The sequence below is a fragment of the Stegastes partitus genome, unplaced genomic scaffold (genome assembly GCF_000690725.1).
Source record: "Stegastes partitus isolate 25-593 unplaced genomic scaffold, Stegastes_partitus-1.0.2 Scaffold155, whole genome shotgun sequence".
In the NCBI taxonomy this organism is placed as follows: Eukaryota; Metazoa; Chordata; class Actinopteri; family Pomacentridae; genus Stegastes; species Stegastes partitus.
The window spans coordinates 242,699-266,502 of NW_007577886.1; the positions used below are offsets into that span (position 1 = coordinate 242,699).

The 23,804-nt window shown below is 41.7% G+C and overlaps 1 protein-coding gene across 1 annotated transcript in view; it reads right to left on the minus strand.

Moving 5' to 3' along the window:
- The window catches only part of grid2 (glutamate receptor, ionotropic, delta 2), a 584,280-nt gene that overhangs the window by 117,348 nt on the left and 443,128 nt on the right, over positions 1 to 23,804 (minus strand). Inside the window, exons 9-11 of the mRNA XM_008279344.1 lie at positions 15,173 to 15,274; positions 8,127 to 8,324; positions 3,126 to 3,438 (exon numbers count right to left, since the gene is read on the minus strand). Coding sequence (XP_008277566.1) covers positions 3,126 to 3,438; positions 8,127 to 8,324; positions 15,173 to 15,274 — 613 coding nt within the window. The remainder of the gene's footprint in view (positions 1 to 3,125; positions 3,439 to 8,126; positions 8,325 to 15,172; positions 15,275 to 23,804) is intronic.

The following is a 23,804-nucleotide window of genomic DNA, read 5'->3' on the forward strand; positions in this document are numbered from 1 at the left end:
TGCTGCAAATATGTTGCTGCAAAGAAGCTACAAATTCAAAATGGTGGATACGTCACGCACATCTTCAAGCTAGCAGCAAAAACAGACCTATAGGATCATTTCAGATTCAGGTTGGCATCAACGATTAGTGAAACCAGTTCAGTATCTGATTAAATGTGTAATATGATCACAAACACATTTATGTTACGGCCCAAACCATGTTCCAGTTCATTCATGGCTCCAAGTGATTGTTTGTGCCAAATTTAAAGCAAACCACGTTTATGAGAAAAGGCTGGAGGGACAGTATGTACAGGTGGACAGATGCATCCAGTCTTGGCTGTTGCTGGTGCAGAGTCATGAAAATGCAAGCAGCCACTAAAGTGCAAGTGAGGAAAGAACAAGGAACGACCTGATAACGAAAGAATCATTAATAATTGAATAGTAGTTCTTGATTAACTCCGAACCAGCTGCTGAGTGTCACAAAGTAATAACAACAATTTAATTACTACTTAATTAATCATTAGTTACTTTTCTTGCTGTCTCTGGTTTGTTTTTAAGGAACTACTTGTGCATTCCTCAGTATTTACCTGCGTGTTGTGTGATGATGCTTTATTTCAGGTAATCATGAAGTAGTGAGGAGCTCCCTGGTAACTGCTCCGTATGATGAGTCACTTTATTAACTGTTGGTTGAATAATTAGTAATAAATGAGTGGAAACTACTTTGTGCAACACAGTGGCTGGTTCAAATTTAATGAGGAACGATTTTAAAAGAAAGTCAATAATGATTTATTAATTAGTAGTTATTAGGTCATTCCTGATTTATTCCTCACTGACCTCTACTTGTGTCCCACACTGGGATGCATTACCCTGAATATACATACAAAGGACAAACACACTCTTAAAGAACTAAATCCTTTCTCTCTCTCTCTCTCCCTCTCTCTCTACATTTCTTTCTAATGACACCATGACTAAAATGTTAATTACAGCTAAAAAGAGAAATGATCGTGAATATCAAACAGCAATTAGCGTGTATCATCATCATCATCATTACCACCATTATCTGCAGCACAAGATGGAGGATTATTTACCAAACGGTGAAATGCTCATCAGTTGCTTATTCAGGGCCCAAAACGTTTCACAGGCAGTGTTAAAAAAATAAATAAATAAAAAAATCCTTCCTCCTTAAATTTGCATAATTAATGTAGCTTAAAAAATTAACTATTGCCAGGCCCAGAGCATGACAACAACAGTACATTGTGCTCATTTGAAAGCAGCAGTTATTTAGACACAAACACAAGAATAAGCCGAGGAAGACACTTGTGTCTCCTCTTAAACTATCGAAAAATAGATGCTTAATGAAACACGTGCATGAGTTTAAAAACAGATATACACATTTATATGTTCTTTCTTTCCCCCCGTTCCCGGTGCATTTTGCCTCTTTGCCATGCCTCTGTTCCTACAATGATGAAATGTAAATCCTTCTCCAGGTGTCAATTGTCTGATCTCTACATTTGAGCACGGCCTGATGGATCCCGGAAAATCTTTGGGCCGATAACCAGGTTGAGGCCATTATCCTCCGCTCAATCCATGTGGAACAAAATGTCTCCTCCCTTTTGCTCTAATTTGACGATTGTGCTGAAACACGAAAGGTCAGTTCACACTTACGACACCCAGGGGACAGGTATTATCAAATTTTTGACATTTCGATTGCTTTAGCAATCACATTTTTTGTTATATGCTTCCCACCCCTCCCATGATCCCTCTATCTTTTACCTTTGAAACGGAACCTGCAAAAAAACAGCATGATGTTGTAACAGTCCATGTCCTCCCATAGGCAAATAACAACACTACTGCGCACCTTCTGGTTGACAGCTGGGCTAAGAAACATAGTTCAGAGAATGGCATAATTATAGCGCTTGACTAACTTCATGAGAAGGCAACAAGAGTAAACAACACACCAAGCATGCTAACACCATAAATAATCAAACTATTGTTAGTCTACGACCACTCTTGGTCACATGGGGAGTTGTGAGACAAACAAAGAAAAACACTACTTCCTAGAAACTACTATTATATTATTAGCTACTGTCAAACGGCCGTGGCTCAGGTGGTAGAGTGGGTGGGCCTCTAATTGCAAGGTTGGTGGTTCGATCCCCCACAGTTGAAGTGTCCTTGGGCAAGACACTGAACCTGAAGTTGCGCCCAATGGAGGGCAGCATCTTGCATGGCAGCTCCATTGGTGTATGAATGTGATCTACTCTGCTAGCGTCTGCTAAATGAAATTGTAAACTGTTATTACTACCTAATGCATTTTAGAGTAAACATAATGGCTGCTTGAGTCATTAATTATCAACATTTTATCCAGTTCACAAAGTGAAGGGAGCGTGGAGGGGCATCCCTCTGAAATGTACATACATACATAGAGCTCTTAGCAAGCTTCACTGTTTCCAATCTACTCTGGGGAACCTACTCATAAGCAAACATGCCTCCAAGAAACACATGGTGCAATCAAAAAGTTCAGACTTGTTGCTCTGAACTGAGTGCCTAACTACTGATCACAAGTCCAGAGAGGAGCTGACACCAATGTGACCTGTCCTACACATTTTTGTAACCAGTGCTAGGTGCCCATTTGTGATTTTTCCAAAGGATAACCACTGGTGATGAGAGGAACCCCTACAGCTACCACCAAGGGAAGAAACAGATCACATTTCCAAGACTGGAGAAGACACACCTGTTCAAGAGTGGGAATTAATCCCCCCCCAAGGTGGACGAAGTTCTACTGTGACGTCCTGAGGTGTTTGAGGTGAACAATCTACATTTTGCCACAGTTTAGAAGACTCATAGCAAATGGTGCTTGATAGGCTTACATAGCTATAATTCCATTCCAATGCTTTCCAAGCATTGTTGAAGCCCTGGAACTTCTGTATCGATGTACATCAATTTAAATCACGTATGACTTTTCATTTTTATTGCTATAGTTTTGTAAAGTTTTTGATCGTTGCTCGTAGTCATATAAAACCGCCAGTATTTACCACCACAGCTGTGTATCTAACCATCCAAAACTCTATTCATTCATCCATCAGGTGGTCCGTTTTTGTTTTCCTGCCCCCTGCTTTCCCCTTTCCTCCGGCCCAACTCTTTCTTACCTTGTTGTACAAAGGAGCCGTAGACAAACCACATGGAATTATACAGCGTTGTCGAAGACACGGATCCCATGGGCAGCCGCGGTGGGTTGAGCCAGTTGAGCAAGTACACCAGGATGCCAACGAGAAGCACGGTGCCTGCGATGCACGCCCACAGTGACAGGTCGAAGGGTGCCAGGCAGGCGAACATGTCCACGGTGCGTTCGGCCTTGCGCAGCAGAACGCCCACAGAATAATCCATGTAGCGTGTGGTGAAGTCCACAACGCTCTCTCGCTCAGGCGTGATGGTCAAAGCGGAGAGCCCCACATCGGCTCGCTGCAAGAGGCACAGAGGAAGGGAGAAGTTAGAAGCATCAACATTGTGAAAATGTGTCGGTGAGGAGCTCGTCTGGAAAATGTAGGTTTTTGTAGCTAAAGATTAGTGAAGCTCTACTAAGGATTCAAAGATTCAAGGCCTTTATTTGTCACAATTATAAGAACCGTGACTATTACATGGAAATATATCTTGTTCAAAAAATGTTAATGTTGTTTGTTCTTTTGCAAAAAGAAAACGATTATGATGGTTACTGGTAATGGCACCAGTAGTTACAATTACAAGATTTTGGGGGAAATTTTCCTGATCGTGCAACCATGACGGTCCCTGTTCCAGTCTACTAACTTTAGAAAAACTCTCTCTGATATGAGCAAATTAATCACCATTTGCACTTTTAGTCAACGAGGCAGGGAATAGAAATTAGGCAAGCACGGGTTTGTCAAAACATTTCTACTCACTGAGACTGACTGCATGTTAAATATTGTGCTGATTAAACAGTAAAACTGAGGATAATTAAAGATAAAACTAAGATTAGAAGAGAGAGGATCCCCAACAGCAAGCTCACGTATGAATATTCTCATAACGAGCTTCATGTTATGAGTTTTTATTTCCAGTAATGTACATAAGTATTCACGTGCGTGCTGTGAGCCCAAGGTGGATTGGACATCTTTTGATATGCGACCTCTGAATCATTTATTCATTAACTCATTGATCTGCTTTTTTTTTTGTCGGCGTGCCTTCACAAGCACTTAAACCTTTTCCTTATCACTTGTAGACAACAAACGACTGCTTTAATTATGTACATGTAAGGACTAAGTTAAAAAAAAAAAAAAAACAACTGTCAGGGAGTATGTCTGCCAGGAAAAATAGGCTGATCTTAGCTTTAATGCAGAAACAATGATGGCTAATTAAAACGTTTCCAGTCCCCAGTGCTTTGCTAGCAGCTGTAGACATCTGCTTGTACCATAACAAGGATTTAGAACGCCGCTGTGAGCGCGTGCTTGTGCTTGAAATCTATACCGGTGCGAGACAGAGGCGCGTATTATGAACTTGTTCGATAATGAGATTTTCTTTTGTTGCTAGAAACAACTGACTGTAACAAGTTAGGTGAATTTGTAGGTGAAGGCTAAGCCCTACAGGCACTGCACACACACACGGATTATGCACTTACGAAGACACACACCACATCCGCATCCACACACACACACACACACACACACACGCAAAACAAACAAATTTTTAATCCACTGTAGGCAGAAAAAATCTGCTAATTTCACAGTTGAGTGAGGAAACAAAATGCTTAAATGTGCAGAAATTGTCACTTACACTGCATAAGAAGAATATTATGAAAAACCCTGCAGGATGCCTTTTGGTGGAGACGCCACCACGATATGCATGCGAGTGTGTGTGTGTGTGTGTGTGTGTGTGTGTGGAGAGAAGAGATGAATTTCCAAGCTGACACATGCGGTCAGTCAACACGGAAAGTTACAGAGAGCACTCTGGGTAATAATTATCTGGTATAATTGGGTTTTTGGAGAGATAAACCTTGTTGCTGACTGATGGGGAAAACAAAATTATTTGCATGTTCAGTTTATTTACAGCTTGTGCCTGTCTGTGTACACATAAATATGCATTGTGCTCAAAGCATTTCTCTATAATTTCGTGAGCCGGGATACAAATGCTGAATACAAACACAAGTATTCAAGGTCAAGGGAAGGAGAGCGGAGTCTTGAAAATTGCTCAAGCCTGACACACAGCCAAAAGAAAATAATGAAATGAAGGCATGGGAAACTTTTGGAAAAAAAATAAAAAATACTGCTGATACAAAAAAACCCCCAACATCCTCGACCTATGGAGAATGAACAAAACATGCAGCGGCTTAATTTAATTCCAGGAGGACATAAAAGGGGCATTGTACACATGAAGATATGAACTTGCACAAACAGGCTTACACATGTATAATGTATAGGCAGCCAGAAATTCCCATAAAAGACCAGCTTAGTATGTGTTGTATGTAAATGGCTACGGATTTGGGATGGGGGATTGTTGAATGCACTTCTGCCATCGTAGGTTAAACTGACACTTTGCGTGATGGCAGCATATTAGATGAACGCTATTTAACAGTTGCTTATGGCAATAAAGCGGAGAGATATTGACTTTAACAGGTGCAGCCGGTAATGTGGTCAATGATGTGGTCAGTCGTTTTAGGTGTGGTCAGTGTCGCACAGCTAAAGTGACTGGATTAAATGTTAAATTGCATTTTCATTGAGGTCTTAATTACTCTCCATTAGTTTTGTAGGCAACTCATGTAAGTCGCTTCAGGATGCAAAACATATTTTTCTCTCTTTTTTGGCACAGAAAGGCATAAGAATAGTTGAATTGGATGGTCGCGGCAGTAATTATGAGTAAAGTTATTTCACTTTACATGGTGACAGTTATGTAGGTAGTTGATTTCTTTTACCAACACCTGCTCAATTCTGGTGTTAAATAGGTGGGGCTTTGGAGGGAGGTGTTACTGTTGCTAATACTGCATTGGTCTTGTTGCATTTCAACAAATTATTAGCAGTTTTGGGGACAAAAGAATGGCGTAACTGTGAGGAACTAAGGGGCGTTTGCTCCCTTTTTGCTGGCAGACCCCCACATGACAACAGTCTTCTAGTGTTTTAAGGAATCAAGGCCCCAGAAGAACAGAAAACCCTCTGAAACCATGAACTATTTGGTATTTTAAAAGCTTCTTTTTATTGTTTCCAGGTGTTCCTTCAGATTTATACTCTCATAAGAACACTGACTGTGTACATCTGATTGGTCGTCTTCTGTTTGTGGTAATTATGGACTTGTTCTGTGGTGCAGTTTCGGGTTTCTGTTGTCGCCTGTGTTTTCAGCTGGCTGTGCTGTTGGTTTCAGGCTGGGCGGGGTTGGTTGGAGGAGGACGTTCCTACGCTGGCACAGCTGCAGCTCATTGTTCTCATCAGTGCGCTGGATAAAGCCGCTGTTCACTTGGGCTCCAGTGCCAGACGATTGTCAGCTCCACGAGTGGTACATCAGGCCGCTTAGTCGTGTTCACTAAGTTGAGGTGGTTTACACTGACAACTCTCGAGCTCACGAGTAACCTATTCTGTCTTTCCTTGCATCCTAGCGTCCAGCCGCTCGATCTCCCACACCAGCTTTCACTCTGCGGAACACGAGTTGGACTTTCCCCTCCACGAACACCTGCACAGGAAATCACCCTCCTCCCTCGGCTGAAGCCTACGCACCCACCCCGGATCCCTCACCTGCCTCCTGGTGTCCCTCACTCCCGGATTCCCTCAAATAAACCTGTTTTTCCCTTTATCCTGTCTCCCTCTCATTTTGGGTCCAAACTCACGTCCTTTAGTCACTGGGTCGTAACACTTTTTCTATGCTTGTTTTGTTTTAAAAGGTTATATGTATTGAATACATCCATCCATCCATTATCTATACACCACTTAATCCTCACTAGGGTCTCGGGGGGGGGGCTGGAGTCTATCCCAGCTGACTATAGACAGACAACCAAGCACACTCACATTCACACCTACGGACAATTTAGAATCACCAATTAACCTCAACATGTTTTTGGACTGTGTGGGAAAAAGCTGGAGAACCCAGAGAGAACCCACACTGCGCGGGGAGAACATGCAAACTCCACGCAGAAAGATCCCAGGATGTCCTCACTGGGACACGAACCAGCGATCTTGCTGCGAGGCAACAGTGCTAACCACCGATCCACCAAACAGCCTGCTATTTAATACTTTGCCTGCATAATTTAAATATTCTTCTGTTTGCCAGCACTAAAAAGGTTGTCCATGTCTCCATCTGAAACTGTCATCAGCATGTTAGAATCAATAAAAGGTCAACATCTTGGATACCCAAACTGAGGGCAATAGCCCTCAGGGCACAAATGATTTGCTTGTTACACAAAAGTTTGTCACACAACTCAAAGTGAAATTGGTTCATTTTGAGCTCCGAACACTGACCTGTCTGGTACAACAGTTTGGTCACGGTTGAAGTAGTCAGTTTCCAACAACGCTAATTCATCACCCTCAGACTAGAGTCCTCTCCATCTTTGTGGAATCCACATTTACAGCTTCACAACTCCACGTTTTTCACTTTCCACTGAAGCACTTTAAGTGTCTGCCAGCAGTTATGCATCAAACACTTGAAGATACTTGAAGCTTGTCAAATTATTAAAAAAGCCGCTCTGTTTTCACCAATGTGCAATATCACACAATCTTTGAGGTCAGCCCCTCTCTTCTTCCACTTCAGACTTCATGCTGCGAGAGTTCTTGAATGAGTGTCTGAGTCTCTCTCCAAATTAAAGAAGTTTAAAGACGTCAAACTGGTACTCTCATTCAAATATTTGCTTTTGAAGTGACATGATTTCGAGTGGGAATGTTATGATGGGACTTAAGGCTGTGCAGACTGAACTTGTGGGAGGCTACAGTCCTACTTAATAAGTGATGCCTTTGGTCTGTGCCTGCTCGCATGGATGCTTCTCCACCTTGTGCAGTTTGGTGCATAAAAAGGCAAACAAATACTATTTAAAACACCGTCTCTGCATGTTATGGAGAGACAATATGGATTTTGATGCTGACTGCTCTCCGATATTCAATTTTATGCATCGTAAGTGTACGTGTTTGTGTGCGTTCATGTGTGAAAGTAAATTATCTTCTCACCTTGAAGACCAGTTCACCCATCAGTCCGTTCCACTGACCGTCGGGCTGCAAGCTGCCGTATTTATGGTCCGGAGCGACGTATATCTCGTACTTAAAGCCCAGGTAGTTGGACAGAGCATCCAGGACGTCAATGGAGAAGCCCTGGTACTTCTTCGGTTTCCCCAGAACGTTTTCCGACACCATTACAAACGGCTCCTCCTGAAAGGCAGCAATCAATCAGCGTGTCAGCAAGTCAGTCGAGCAGTCAATCAATACGCCAGTCATTCAAGCATTAAATCAGCCATTACTCAAATGGCCATTATACCACCACAAACACTCATTCTGATGACTCCAATCATGTCGGTATAAGAGCCGGCGTCAAAATCCGAAAGCAGATGTCACACAGATGCAAGGACCCTCTTTGCTTTAAAGACCTGTTTCATGTTGACTAATGGTGATGCTTTTCTTTGCTTTCACAGGCAAATTGCTACTTTTCAAAGCTAACCTTGTGGTCGCATGTCTTTAGGGGGGAAAAAAACTTTGCAAACTACCTTAATCGAGCAGCTATTATTGTAGAAAGAGATTAAAAAGGGGGAAAAACAAAACAAAACAAACGTGAACAGAAGTAAAGTTGCAGCACTGTTTAGTCCAAGCCTATGTGGCACCCAGTCCTCATGTTTCTATCCGTCCACCTGTCCACACTCCTAACTCGGCGCTCTTTTTGGCTCCCTGCTTGCAATCAAGAGAAAATCAAGATGTACACCTCGATTATATTTTGGCAGGGCTCCCAAACTTCCTTACTCAGCTGCCTTTTTTATTTTTTTGTATTCGCAGAGGGAACCCGACTTAATAATTTATTTAAAAAAAAACAACCTATTTAACATTTTCAAGTGAATTAAAAAGCTGAAAATCAATAATTGCACCGCGCAATTCAGCAGCCGTGGTTTTTTGATTGGTTCATTTTGAAATACCATCGGGATGGCTGCACCTCTTGTTTATCGATACCGCTGTGGCATGTAAAGGGCAGCTTACTGGTGAGGCTAAACGACGTCCAACAACGCTGACATTTTAGGCAATTAAGTGAACAAAGTGCAAAGAGAAGCGAGTCATTTTTTTGAAAGGGAGGCAGGAAACTAGGAGGAACCACCCATTAGAGAAAAGCAGAAAAACACAAGTTTTACTTTTATTTTCTGCACCTTTGACTGAGTTCATCACTGAGGAGTTTTTTTTTATCTCGGCCTCCACCACCACTCCTTTTATTCTCTTTTCTTTAATAAATCCCTATTGATGAGTGAAATGTTGTCGGCCAATGTGTCTTGCAGATTTATGAAGGCCGGTGTGTTATCGACTGGATACTGGCTGCACATTAAGCACACACATACAGACACAAACATATGCACACAGGCTATGCCACGCATTAACTTGGCGGTTTCTAATCCTTGCTAGCTGCTGCAGTTCAATAAGCTATTAGGCAGTGAGTGGACGCGCATGCCAAATCCCTCTCTCACCACGAGCACCCATCAATCACGGCAGGAACACCCACGAACACATGCACCCATACATACTGAGCGCCCCCCTCCAAGTGCCACTGATTGCCTCTCTATTTGGGTACTTTAATCTTTTATATATGGTGAAAAAAACATGGCTGACCTTGTTGTATAGGGGAATAAAAGCACAGCTGGCTTTTTGCCCAGCCCGTAATAGCTAAAAATACACTTGTGAGGTAAATGTTCACAGCATTTTTGATACCAGTAGTCATCAACAGAATTTAAATATCAAAGTTTCATCATTTTGTCGGCATGCTCCTGGTGCAGGAATATTATACACAAAATGAATTAATATTTGGAAATTATTCTGTTCTCATATTCTTAAAAAAAGCTCCCTCTGAAGAGCAGAGCAACATAAGAATGTAATAAACAACGAAAACCAAAGAAATATTATGAATAATTGAGCAAGAAGGACGATTTTCAAAATGTCACCTTTTAGGTGCAAAAAAAAAAAACAAGGAAAAAAGAAAGTCCTCAGGAGAATTAAAAAGAAAAAAAGATCACAAAAAGCTCGTAGGACTGTTCTACAAAAACACCTTTAAAATATCTGTCTTTCATTTCCTCTAATTTTTTTGGCTCATTGTGCAATTGATTACTTTCCAGTTGGCATTCCAGTCTCTGCTGTGTACACACACATGGATGCATGTACTGTACAAACAAGTCGATTCACACACACACACACACACACACACACACACACAAACACAGTCAGCATGCTCATCAAACCAACGTCCAACCAACAGAAGCAGCGAATCTATGCAAACAAAAGAAACTGAAATTGTGTGTAGGTGTGTGTGAATGACAGGGCGGCGCTAAAAATACCGTTTGGTGTTTTCGTCTGATTACGGTGCACTGCAGGTGAAGGACTCCGGACGAATATAAAAGCACCTCATGTCTCTCTCATGCCTCAAAGCCAACCAACAGTTTGAGTTTAGCTCACTTTTCTCCGGCAAGGGCACAGGTTGCTCGAGACAGATGTCATTTCAAGTTTGCTGCGCTTTACTTGACAGTTCTCTCCTTCGCTTTGACATCGACACGAATGTTTTCTGCACCTGACAAGATGAACACACTTGTTGGAGTGTCACTGGTCGGTCTTTCTTTCTTTTCTTTTTTAAGCTCGTTTAACAATGGTGGCTACTGGCTACATTCTTTTCTTTCTCAAATAAAATCTGCAGTAAAAGAACCAGACGCGTAGCTGAAGAAAAGTATTTATTCATCTCTTGAAAATTTGGTTTAAAGAGTCGATCCAAGTGTTGGCTTTTGGCAAGCAATGGGTCATGTAATCATATAACGTCTCCCATAGCTCACAGTTTGGTCCGGCTTTAAGCTTCTGGGCTCAATCGATACTCAGTCGATGGTTTCCAGACTGAAATCTTGTAACAAAAAATGACCTTGTTAGATGTGGTATGGCTTTGTGATGCTAATCTCTTTTTCTTTCTGTCTCTGTTGGTGTTTTGCAGTCTCCTCCTTCCCCCTGCCACTCACCAGCTGTAATATACAACATTTGGCATCTCTCCACGCCACAACGTCTCCAAGCTTTCCCCTAAACATATGTCTGGGACACCTCGCTCCTCTCCATCCCGCCGTCTATCCATCCATCAAGGTTACATTACTTCCCACTTGTCATCCTCGCAGTATTATCTCACATCCCTCAACATCCAGTAATCCTGCTGCTTCATCTCCGCTTTGTTTGCTCGATGGTGTTCCTGTCTCTCCGCTCCATCCCCTCCTCCTCCTCCTCCCTTTTCCTCCGCACTAATTCCTTTGGCACAAGTTCATCCTCTGTCTCCTCTTGACTGGAAGTACCACATGTGGTCTCAGCGCTGCTCGGGCGTTTCTGCAGACATGATTGAGCGAAGGAACAGCAATTTTCCACGAAGACTAAGTAATGGCATTTGAAGAGCCCTTTGAGGGAATGCTGACACTGACAGAGTCATGCGGTGATTTGCAGCATGGTGAGCATTTCAAAACACTCTGTGGATTTGTCTGTGAAATTGATGTAAGATGTATTTTGAAAAGCCCTGGCAATCTCTGCAGAAGATTAGATTTTATATTGTTATAAGAATGCATTTCCCTTCAGTCTCTGTTTGATAAAGACAGAGAATATGAATTCCAAAACAACAGACAAGCTGTTCAAAGTGGGAATCAACGAGAAAACCCTGAACTTTGTGGTTTATGTAGATGATGCACTGCACATTTTTCTCTACGTCGTTCTTCTGGCAGTTCAATAGATGCGACAGTTTTATAGACTCCAACATGCACTCTAGGTAAAGCCTCTGCGATATGTTTAAGCACAATGGCGCCGTGCTTTGGAGGTTCAGACGACACCTGGAACTAGAAGTTGAAGAGTCCTTAGCTTTACTTTTGCTGCATTTCGTCATTGTTTGTGTGTATTATCCCAATTTAATAACAGCTACAATAACCATAATCGGTCTCTAACCTTAACCGAGCTTTTTTTTGGTGATTCCCATGTCATTTTAGTTTAAAAAAACTTTTTAACTAAATACTTTTACATTTGTGTAAGTTCATGGTTTAAAGCTTTATTTTTTATTATTGTTTTTCATCCATCCATTTTCTTCTGTTTATCTGGGGTCAGGTCGCGGGGGCAGCAAGTCATTCCAGACTTCCCTCCCCCCTCTTCCTGGGGCATGTCGAGGCGTTCCCAGGCCAGCCGAGAGATATGATCCCTCCAGCAGGTTCTGGGTCTGCCCCGGGGTCTCCTCCCAGGTGTTCGGAAGACCTCCAGAGGAAGCCTCTCTGGCGGCATCCGAATCAGATGTCCATACCACCTCAACTGGTTCCTGTTGACGCGAAGGAGCAGCGGCTCTACTCCGAGCTCCCTCCGGATGTCCGAGCTCCTCACCCTATCTCTAAGGCTGAGCCCAGCCACCCTGCGGAGGAAGCTCATTTGGGCCGCCTGTATCCGCGATCTCGTTCTTTTGGTCACAACCCAAAGCTCATGACCATAGGTGAGGGTCGGGTCGTAGATGGACTGGTAAATCAAGAGCTTTGCCTTGAGGCTCAGCTCCCTCTTCACCACAATGGTCCGGTACAGCGCCCACATTACTGCTGACGTTGCACCGAGCCGCCTGTCCATCTTGCGCTCTGTTTTCCCATCACTCGTGAACAAGATCCCGAGATACTTAAACTCCCTCGCTTGAGGAAGCAACTCAATCCACCAGTTTCTGGCAGAGAACCATGGCCTCGGACTTGGAGGTACTAAACCTGAATTATTATTATTCTTGTATTGATTAAATTAACTTGAAGACGTTACCGAATTTAGCCGTTTATCGGCATTTGAGGGTTTAAAGCCAACATGGAACAGAAACAGTATGGTCAGTTCTTCCTCATTCTGATTCAAAAAGTCGTCTCTTGGTTTCATGTGATTTTTTTCCACCTGTACTCAGTGTGGTGCAACACATTTTAAACAGTCTGTATGAAAACACTAACAGTTTAATGTTATGTGACAGTTGTGGTTACTTTTGACAGCTGTGTCTTAGAAAACTAACTACGTCTTTTCATGACTAAACTTTCCAAATGAACAGACAACAGAAAATAAAGAACTACTGTAATCAGATCTATAAATTGTCAGTGTCTGCATATGCAAACATCTTATGTTAAATGAAACGTAACTTTACCTGCAGCACTGAAAACAAAAGCACTCAACCATCCATGTAAACGACATTTAACCCAACTCAGTGTCTAAAACAACTGAATGCAACCTTGATAACCACCACTGATTATCATCATCAATCATCACAAAGCTTTCGATTGTTGGTTTCACTCGTGGTTTCTTTACGCCTCACCATACTCCAAAGTAAAACTTTAGGTTCATTTAGGGAAAACACTGTGAGTGCTCTTCATTATCTTTAGAAATGGGAACTCAAGTTAAAAAAGGGACATCTTCTGCCTTCGGCTGCATATTTGGGCTGCTGTAGATGTATTCACAGCTTGCTGCTCATAAATGTGGAGTAGAACCGGGGAAACCCTTAAAAAAAATTAAGGAAGTGAAAAGATGGAAACTAAGCTGCTGAGATGAATCCAGCTAAAACACATGGAGGTCAGCGAGTTGTAATTTCTTGGTCGTGCGACTGTCTAAAGAAGCTCACTGTAGCTGCTTAAACACTTCAAAATAAGCTGAAAAATACATAAAACTTGGTGACATTTGTGACCAGAAGATACTACTGAGCCCCGCGGAGGGCCATAAAAAAATAATTACGCTGATATGGCCACGGCTTGGTCACATCCATTTAATAATCAATACAGTCCCAGCTAATCGATAGCATTGATTTAGAGTCATTGGCCGCTAATAGAGGAATGATCTCATCGCCAATTAGCCGATCGATACCTATTTAACACTCTGGATAACAGAGTGGAACGAACAAATCATCTCGCAGGTGAATGTTTGTGCGTTGTTGCTGTTTCAGGGTGAGAGTCGCTCTACATGTGAGAGCGTTGACACCTCACAGACAGAAAGCAGAGAAGGAAACACTCAAGGCAACACAGAACAATCTGGTTAAAAGGTCCCTGAAGGAACCTTGGCACACACACTTAGACCCTCCAACCATCCACATATGAACGTATGTTTGGGCGGCGCCCTGAACGATTCACACAATTTCTTTCTCTGTCTTGAGGGTCGCAAGAGACATCCAGCTCACATATATTTACCCAACATGGAACATAAATGTGCACAAACAGTACACCTTTATTTCCCATCACTGAAGCCACCTTACTCAAGAGATGGGAAAAAGGGGCGATATTCAAAAACGCAATCCATATCCTTTTTTTTTTTTTCCCCTCCCTTTAAGGATGATGAAAATCAAAGACTGCAAAAAAAAAAAAAAATTAGAGAGGGGAAAAAGGGATAGCCACAAAGATGTCTAGCATTATCTCTTTTTTCTCTGTTTCTGACTTCAAAGACAGGATATGAAGAATTTACAGCAGTGAATCTTTAAAGCACTCATGGGATGTACTCAAATCGATGCTGCAGGCGAGACAGACAGAGCTGGTAAGCTGGAGTCCCACTATCATCAAGACTCCAACAGTCTCTATCATCTAGCTGTCAAATGTCAGAACGGAAGCTAATGAAATGATGATAGCTCGGTCCATTAGCAAGCTCACCTTGCTCCGGTTTCTTTATATTTTCTGACTCCTCTCTTTTCCTCTCGTCACTTTGTCTCATAAATGTTTGTGTGCCATTTTCATTCTCTCACATAAGCTCTCAATCTGTCCCTCGCTCCGTCTCCGTCGAGACGGAATTGAATGATGGGCAGAAAACTAGACAAAAGGACAGACGCACAATAGAGCGAAAGGCTGAAATCTGACATGCCGGCGTGAGTCACAGCAGTCCCTTTTTCATTCATCAGGGAGAACAACAGACAAATTTTCCAAACAGGGAGCCCTGAAATGGGTCCTTTTTTTGTGTGTGTGGACAATTAGAAATCACAGGATAGGAAAAAAAAGAAAAGAAAAGAAAGAAAGACAGGTGCACAGATTAACACACTGGTCAGCCATACTCACCAGAACGGTGACGACTCGGAGCACAACTCCCCTCATGTTATTTTCCAATTTCCTGTCTGTCAGAGTGCCATTCAATCCATGAACCGGGTCCCACGTGGCCAACTGCACACACACAGAGAGACACCAGACGGTTAGATTCAGAGAAAACGTTGGACAGCGGGTTGGGTTTACAGAGCAACAAACGAGAGAGGGGGGAACAAAAAAAGGTATTGCAAGCATATGCATGAGATTAATCCTGAAAAGATCGCAATGAAAGTACATCATTATGGTGCAAAAGGAATGATTATTTAACAAATTCAGAATAGAGATGAGGCGCATTAGTATGCTTGGTACAAGTAAAGGACGGTAACCTCACACCATGCAGCAGAAATATCAATCCATCTGCTGCATATTTGATCTTCCTTTCTATTATGTCCTACTTTTGGTTGTACATGTATGTAAAATTGGATTATCTCCAGTGTACAATGGTAGTAAGTTGTTTAGTGTGTCATGCACCTACGAGTGCCCTCAGACATGGACTCGAGACACGAGGTGCAGCGGCGGCGTACATATTAAACATTAATAAAAAACAAAACCTTTTTCATTACAGGTACATAGCTGTGCCCTGTTCTTTACAAATTTAATCAACCACACAAAAGGTTGCTTCCCCGAAACACAGCTTCCTGTAATAATTCATCCAGAAGAGCTCATCAGAAGTTAAGAACATTTTTACTAAATCATAATTAAATCATCATAAAACGAGCATTAAAAATTAAAGTCGCACCTAAATCACAGTAAACAGGTTTTATAGTTAACGGTATGAATGAAAGATCAGCAGGTATTTGGAGTAGACGTTATGTTGTTCGTTTAGTTTAATAGCAAACATCAACAGAGCATCACTCTTTGTGTACATCCTGAACAGTTCACAGTGAGTTTTGCTCTGTAGTCCATTTTTGGGGAGGGTCTATTATGCAAAACAAGGATTTCAACTTACTAATCCATGGGTGTTCAAGCAGAATGTCCCAATTAAAAATCTTTTCTAGCAAGCCACCATTCAGCCACATTCACAGCTCTGCTCCAAAGTTGGATCATCTCACATTTATGTCGGACGTTCGGAGGTTTCCGTTCCATATCCCCGCTAATGCCCGAAACTGGTGCGAGTTTATGAACTCCCCCAAAAACAATCAAACTGTTCATGGAATCGCCAAATGCCAGATCCATAATCCAAAAGCAGGGCACACACGAGGCTTATGCAGCTAAATCCCAGACACTTTGACTTCTGCTCATCAGGGGATCCTGGGTCCCTACCTGCTGAATCGACGAGAACACCGACATCTTACTGAAAAGTCAGGTGAAAATAAAACCAAAATATCTGCACAAGTCCGCATATAACAGCTCTGTAACTACACATCCTGTTTTTGTTTTATCACCATTCAGCCAGAACATTAAGCATTTTCTAAATCAATTTTCAACCTCTGCCCCTTAAATTAGAGAACCAACAAGTCATATAATAGCAAATATATCATCTGCTTTAATCCCTTGAATACAAGATTTAATCAATAAACCCACCAGTGTGACATACCAGGTACTGCACACGTGAAAATGACAGTGGATTTTCTCTCATTTAAAAGTGCTCCACGGTTTGACTCAGGCCTCTGTGTCTATCAAATTGCATCATGAACATCCAGTCTTTTCCCTTGGATCACATTATTTAATCTGTGTGCTGCCTTATGCTTTCAATAAAATATTGTTTTTAGCTTCAAAGATCAAACTCGCCTGGTTTCCCTGTGGAGGGAGAGGCAGTCGGAAAAAGAGAAAAAAAAACAGAGAAAGAAAGTGATTTAGCCGTCTGCTGTTCAGAGACAAACACACAACCACACTGTGATACACACAAAATTGCACGGCATGATTTGCGCTTAAAAGAAAACACAAACACGCCGGAGAAGCAGAGGGCACGCTGCAGAGGGAAATACGGGATAATCCATTTTTCTAAAGCCCGACGTTGCTATTGAATGCACAGTTCTCTGCCAATTCTGATCAATTCCCTTTTGGGACCGATGCTTATGGTAAAGCTTAGCTGAACTTCTTTTATTTTTTTATGCCCCTAAATTTACTTAACATTCTATATCTTGTTTGAGGTATTCTTCAGAACAGTCATTATTCTGGTAGAATTACTTTTGTAGGCGAGCATGTGAGTCAAGAGAAGCTTTCTCATCTGTCTTATAATATAATGACGGTGCTCCAGCTGACCAATGCGAAACAGGGAGATAGTAAATATGTATTTGCTTTTCATCCCTTTACAAATCAATTTAAAGCTCCTCGTGGTAGAACCAGATCCGACCTCCTCTCAGGCTCATCTCGATGTGCCAAACCGACATCTTCCTAACGTTCCTGTCGCACTTGTTAAAGTGTTGACGACTTTTATTAGTGCATTAAATTTGCTAACTCTCATAATTTCAAGGACGGCCCTGCGCGGCATCAGCTTAAACTCAAGTCTAATCAGCCGTAACTGACAACGTCAAGTGCGAGTCCTTCATAAAGGTACGCTGTAAAAAAAAAAAGGGTGTTACTTGACTGTACACAGGCACGGCACTCAATTATGAAACCAGATTAGGACTGCCTATGCATGCACAGACTCTTTTATTGACACCCCTTTGAGTCTCTTTATAGCCTTGTTGCACCTCGTGGTGGAAAATTACACCTGTAAATATCACACAATCATCATTCTTATTAGCACGAACAGTCCGGTGACCTAACATGATTCCCAACACAGCGTTGCCCACCTTCGATGTAAGCGGGGAACACCTGTGGGGGGGTGTGTGCAGGGAGTTTAACAGTCCTGTTGCTATTAGTGTTATTGTAATTATCATTACAGCGTAGTTGTAATTTCAAACACTAAAATTATACGACACACTACTTGTCTGGCTGCTTTTATGTAAGTCACACAGACAAAGCCAGGTGAATTATATGGCGTGCCATCCTCGCTTCAGCCTACAGGGGGAGATGTGGAGCTAGCATGCAGGGCTGAGCTCTATCTCTATTTCATAACGTGCAATAAACGGAGGTATTTGTAATCTTCTGTTTCTCTGAAGATGAGCCAGCTAAGTTTTATTTTATAACACAGAAAAACTGCCACTGTATTCCTCTTGCCACAATCCCAATGTCAACACAGTCCTTGGTCGCAGTGTGTGAGTGTGTGTGTGAATGTGTGTGGATGTGTGTGTGTGTGTGTGCAGCCTGCTCTCTACACACAAGTGCTGCCTTTCCAGCCATCTCAGTGTATATATATATATATATATATATATGTGCCATGTATGTGTGCGTCTGCCAAGAGCTATAAACTTACGAATCCAGAAAAAAAAGGGTCGATGTTAAGTGAAAACGATTCGAAGGACTCGAGCACAGCAGAGCGATAGGAAATATGTGAGAGGGAGAGAGAGAGAAAAATAACCCGAGAGAGACACCGAGGCACCCAAAAAGAGAGAGACGGGGGGAAGATATGGGAAGCATACAGCAGACAAACAAGATGCTGATATGCGGTGAGCAGGGATGATGAGAGACATTGTAAAAGGTGAATTTACAGCACGGCAGCTGCTGTAAGTGCTTGTAAAAACGTGAGCGTGTATAATCAATAAAATATTAGCGGTGCAGCCAAATGCCAGCGGGAGGGCCAATAGCACGGGGATGCTCCCACTCCACTTTCATACCTGAGCACACCTGCAGGAAGCATAAATCCCAGACAATAGCAGGTATAATTCAAAGAGATAAAAATAGAAAATCCCGTGTTGTAGATTGGTTATTTTATTGTAGACATTATCCAAATGATACATGATAAACAGACTTTTTCACACACATACTCATGCACACACACATACAATATGCCAGGAACACTATAGAACACTGGGAAGACAGACTGACTGAAATCTGTCTCTTCCAGGACAGAGGTGACAGAGAAACAGTGCCGAGACCAGAGTACTGAAGTGCTACCATTCAGTGGGAAGTGTTTTTTTTTTGTTTAATGACAAGTGAGAACAGAGGTAGATAAATAAACCGTAACAAATGCAAATTGAAATGGTGTTGGAGAGCAGCGACTGTCATTCGATCGTGCGGCCTATTTAAGGCAAAAGCCCTGGGGAGAAAGTAATGAACAGCCAAATGTAAATAAGTGAACCTTAGCGAGCGCACCTGCCACCGCACAGCGACTCGCACAGAGCTGTTCAGCTGTACAGTACTGAGCCGGAACCCTTATATTTAAAAGTCAGTGAGCCTGGAGAAGGAACAGATTTAGTGATAAAGGAGGAAAAAACAGAAAAAATCAAAAGCAAACCCACGGTGCTTGGTTTCATTAGTGCTTCCTGTGCTGCTTGTGGAAAACAGGAACTGCCTTCTGTTGTCATTTTTCCTTTAACACGAGGAACTTATAGCTGTAAATAAACATACACCAGTAAAGACCACGTGTGAGATTCAAAATCCAGTAACTCTTAAATTTCTATGACGGAATTAATGAAACATGAGCCTTCATCAGAAAAAAAATATGATGCAATTGGGTTCTTTAATTAATTTATTACAGATCTTTTGGAAATATATATGTAACCCTGGTAATATTTGGGCTTTTGGTTGCCATCCCACCAGCTTCTGGTTGTATCCTTGACCACTCTTCTTGACAGAATTGGTGCAGTTCAACTAAATTTGTTGGCTTTCAGACACAGATGTGTTTCTTCAGCACAGATTCTTGATGGTGGAGTCCAGCCTGAATTTTCCATTTCTTTACAATATTTGATGTGTGTTTTGTGTCTTACTGGAACACCAAGCTACGTCCAAGACCCGACCTTCTAGCTGATGGTTTTATCATCCTCCTTCTGTTTTCCTGCATTTACTTTGTGTGAAGCACCAGTTCAACAATTGCACCAACACAGCTCCAGAGCATAACACTACCACCACCATGCTTGAGCAGCTGGTGATGGTTTGTACTGTAATCCAGATCACAGCTTGTTAGACACTGCAAATAATCTCGGACTTGCCAAAATTTAAAATCTTATTTTGAGACACAATAGATAATTTGGCTGGTTTTCACTTCACTATTTACTCATTTTTAGTCCTTGATTTTACAGTACAATCTGAAATTGAGCATTAAAAATCTTATTTCACGATTTCTTATCAAGTACTTGCTGTATGGACAGATTATTTCACTAGTTTAAAGTCATTTTCTTCTCAAATTTAGTTTTTAGATCTTATATTTGGGCTACCCTTTTTTTGCAGAGTATAAAAATAGACAATTGGTTGCACAGTTGATTTTGGGATCTGCTTAAAAATGGCTCCAGGTGACTTTCCTGATTTGCCCAAGTGAGTAATTTGCTTTTTCAGATCTGTGCAGAGTCCAATGAGTGCAACAAATGGGCCCTACTTTAAATGGCTCAGCAGCTGTATACAATCACTTGCACAAAGTTAAGAGGCAATATCACAAAGACAATTGGATTAACACAACTGTCTATATCACCAAAACTGATGATGCAAGTTCCTGTATGTATATTTTTTACCCAGCTGTTGTTGTCATTTCCAGACTTTGAAATGTTTAACTGTACACGAAATTGTGTAATTCATTCCACGTCCACCCAACCGGTCGAGGCAGATGGTCGTCCCTCCCTGAGCCTGGTTCTGTCAGAGGTTTGGGTTTTCAGTTCCTTCCCACTGTTGCGGACTGCTGAAGCTTATAGGGAATGTTTTGGATTGTTGGGTGTTTCTGTCTTTGCTAAGCGCTATGAGATGACTTGTTGTTGTAAATATGCGCTATACAAATATAGAAAAAGAAAGAGAGAGAGAGAAAACAAAAGAAAGACCTATATGAAAAAATAAAAAATCTATGAAAGACCTAAAACACATGATTGCTTGCTGTGACAAAGACACATGCGCTTCAATAATCCCATCACAGTAAATCCAGACCTATATGGTCTTCTCAAGTGTTGGTAAACTTTTTGTTCACTGCTGCAGTATTGACTCCTCAGGACTGCATTATTAAACCAAAGCTCCTCAAAGACTATACTGTGACAAATGCTGGTCTCCAGCGCCTATTGCACTAGTTATCAGTCTGTGTTAGGTTTTGTTGAGGTGCCAAATCCCTTCGCCACAATGTCTGACTGCACTTTGCAAGAATGGGAAAGCTATTATAGAAAATTCAGCGGTGAGCACTCTGCAGGAAGCCCGTACTTTGTGCTGCATTCTGCACAGTGTTTAGCCATAAGTCAATAAGATTAGGTGGAACACATCAATCAACAAAGTAGAACACTACAGTAATCACAGTGGCTATCAATCAGGGCCGGGCTGCTTAGCAAATGCATGTGGCCTCACTCGGTCTTCCACACACACACTCATAAGGTGAAAACACACACACACACACACAGACACACACACATTATGCATTAAAGGCACATCTAATTTTACTCTTCCACTGTCATATGGGGTCAACGATGATTCAGCGACTAAATGAGTCATTGCCAGATGCTGAAATTAGTATTTTGAAGCCCAACCTTTAAAGGTGAGGAAGGGGAATTAAGTTAAGATTATTATTCAAATTGCTTTTTTTCGTAAACATCTACTTCAAGAACGTCCTCGCAGTTAAAGCATATTCAGCTGCAACTGTGTGTGTCTACATGTGGGAGAAGATCATTTAAAAGGCCAGCGAGGGTGCAGTTCTGTTCATTTGCTCTCCTTGTCGCTTCGTGAGTGATTAGCTAAAGAAGCCGTCTTTAATTACGGACATTTATTAATAGCATTGCTACGATTCGCATCAGATAGAAGCTGTAAAATATTTAACGGCCTTTAACATGTTCACCTGATACACTTCAATTTTTCAGATGATCTTATACGTACTTATGAAGACGAGCAGGTTTATTTTAATCATTACTGTCTTCATTTCCTCATCACCCATTCATCCATTCTTTATAGATGACAAAGAGGAAATGAAGACAGGGAGGGAGAGAGAGAGACGGGATGAAATGAGAGGAGCCTCTGCACTATTTCAACTGTGTTCACCAGAATATAATATTGTTTTGATATAACAGTGGAAGACAACCTTTTTAAATGTGTGTGTGTGTGGACATGTATGAGGAGCTAAAATGGCAGCTTTGCAGAGTGGCCCACTGCCTCTTATCTTCACAGCTCCAGATAAGGGCTCACCCCACCCGACAGTATGAACTAAATGTGCAATGTGTGTGTTTGTGTGTGTGTGTGTGCATGTTAAGTGAATGACCCACTGTGCCTGGACCATTAGAATGTAGACTCAGGCTTCAGAATCTCACCATTAGCACAACGTCTTTCTTGCTCTTCCTCCAGCGTTATCTCCGTTTTCCTTTCTTTACTTCATTCTCTCATTTTCAGTCTTATTTTTATTTATTTATTTATTTATTTTACATTTGACAGAGCGTTCTTTCTTCTGGTTCTTGCCTCTCTCAGCTGTTCTCGTCCACACACATCAGGATATGTAAAGGACTCTAAGCAAGTATGTTGACCTGCAGGACCTACGCAATACAAGAAGCTAATAGTAGAATAGCTGGAGAACAATACTGAGATGGGAATAACATGTAAATCTTTATCTGTGATGCATCTATTCTAAAAGCAGATATTTTGCATAGTAGTAGTACCAGTAGTACGAGCTGTAAATATATTTTTATGAAACCTTTTATCAGAACAATAGATTCTATATTTTCATATGATTGATGTACCGTGAGCTACTGTTTCCACTTAGATTAAGGGCTAATTTAACCCCTAAGTAAGATGAAATGCTTGAAATATACTGTAAAGTACACACAACAACACCAAAACACGAAACTGCAAGCTGCTACACAAATCCCACCACAACGATTGTATCATAAATGTGATACAGGAATGTAGTCAAACCAACTAATCCTGTCTCATAAACGTAACGTGTTTCATAGGGTTTGTGGTGATCCGAGTTTTTGTTTGTTTTGTGTTGTAGTATATATGCTTGTGTGTTGCGGGCTGCAAGTGGTTTCAGGCTGGACGGGGCTGTTGGACGGGAGAGGACGCTCTCACTCTCACCTGAGGCTCTTTGATAATCAGTGCTGGATGAAGCCCGCCTCCACCTGTGCTCCAGCGCCGGTGGATTATTCCTCCCTCGAGTGGTAACCGGCCAGTTTGATGTCTACGGAAACTGTTTGCTTAAAGAGACTTGCTTTTGTCTAACTGTGATTTTGTCTGCGTTTACACCAAAGCCTCCCCGTCGGAGTGACGCCTCCTGGATCCAGCTCTCTGTAGCCGAGCTCCAGCCTCAGCAGCGCTTTGGAAAACCTCTCCTGGAAAACCCTCCTTTACCCAGAAACCCTCACGTGCTTCCCGGTGTCCACCGTTTTCCCTGCACCAATAAATCCTTTTTGCTTCTAACCTAACCCCGCTGTTGCACTTTTGGATCCCGCCCAGACTGAACCTCAACAGGATTTGTTCATTTAAAGTTACAAGTATAGTACACTATATAGAAGTTCTACCCAAGTGCAATACGGGTACTGAACTCACATTAGTCTATAGTCTGTATTATTTATCACATATATTTATTATTTATACTATACTATATCATGCTATATATATATTACATTATAATTATGTTTTAATTATTATATTCTATATTATATATTTTATATAT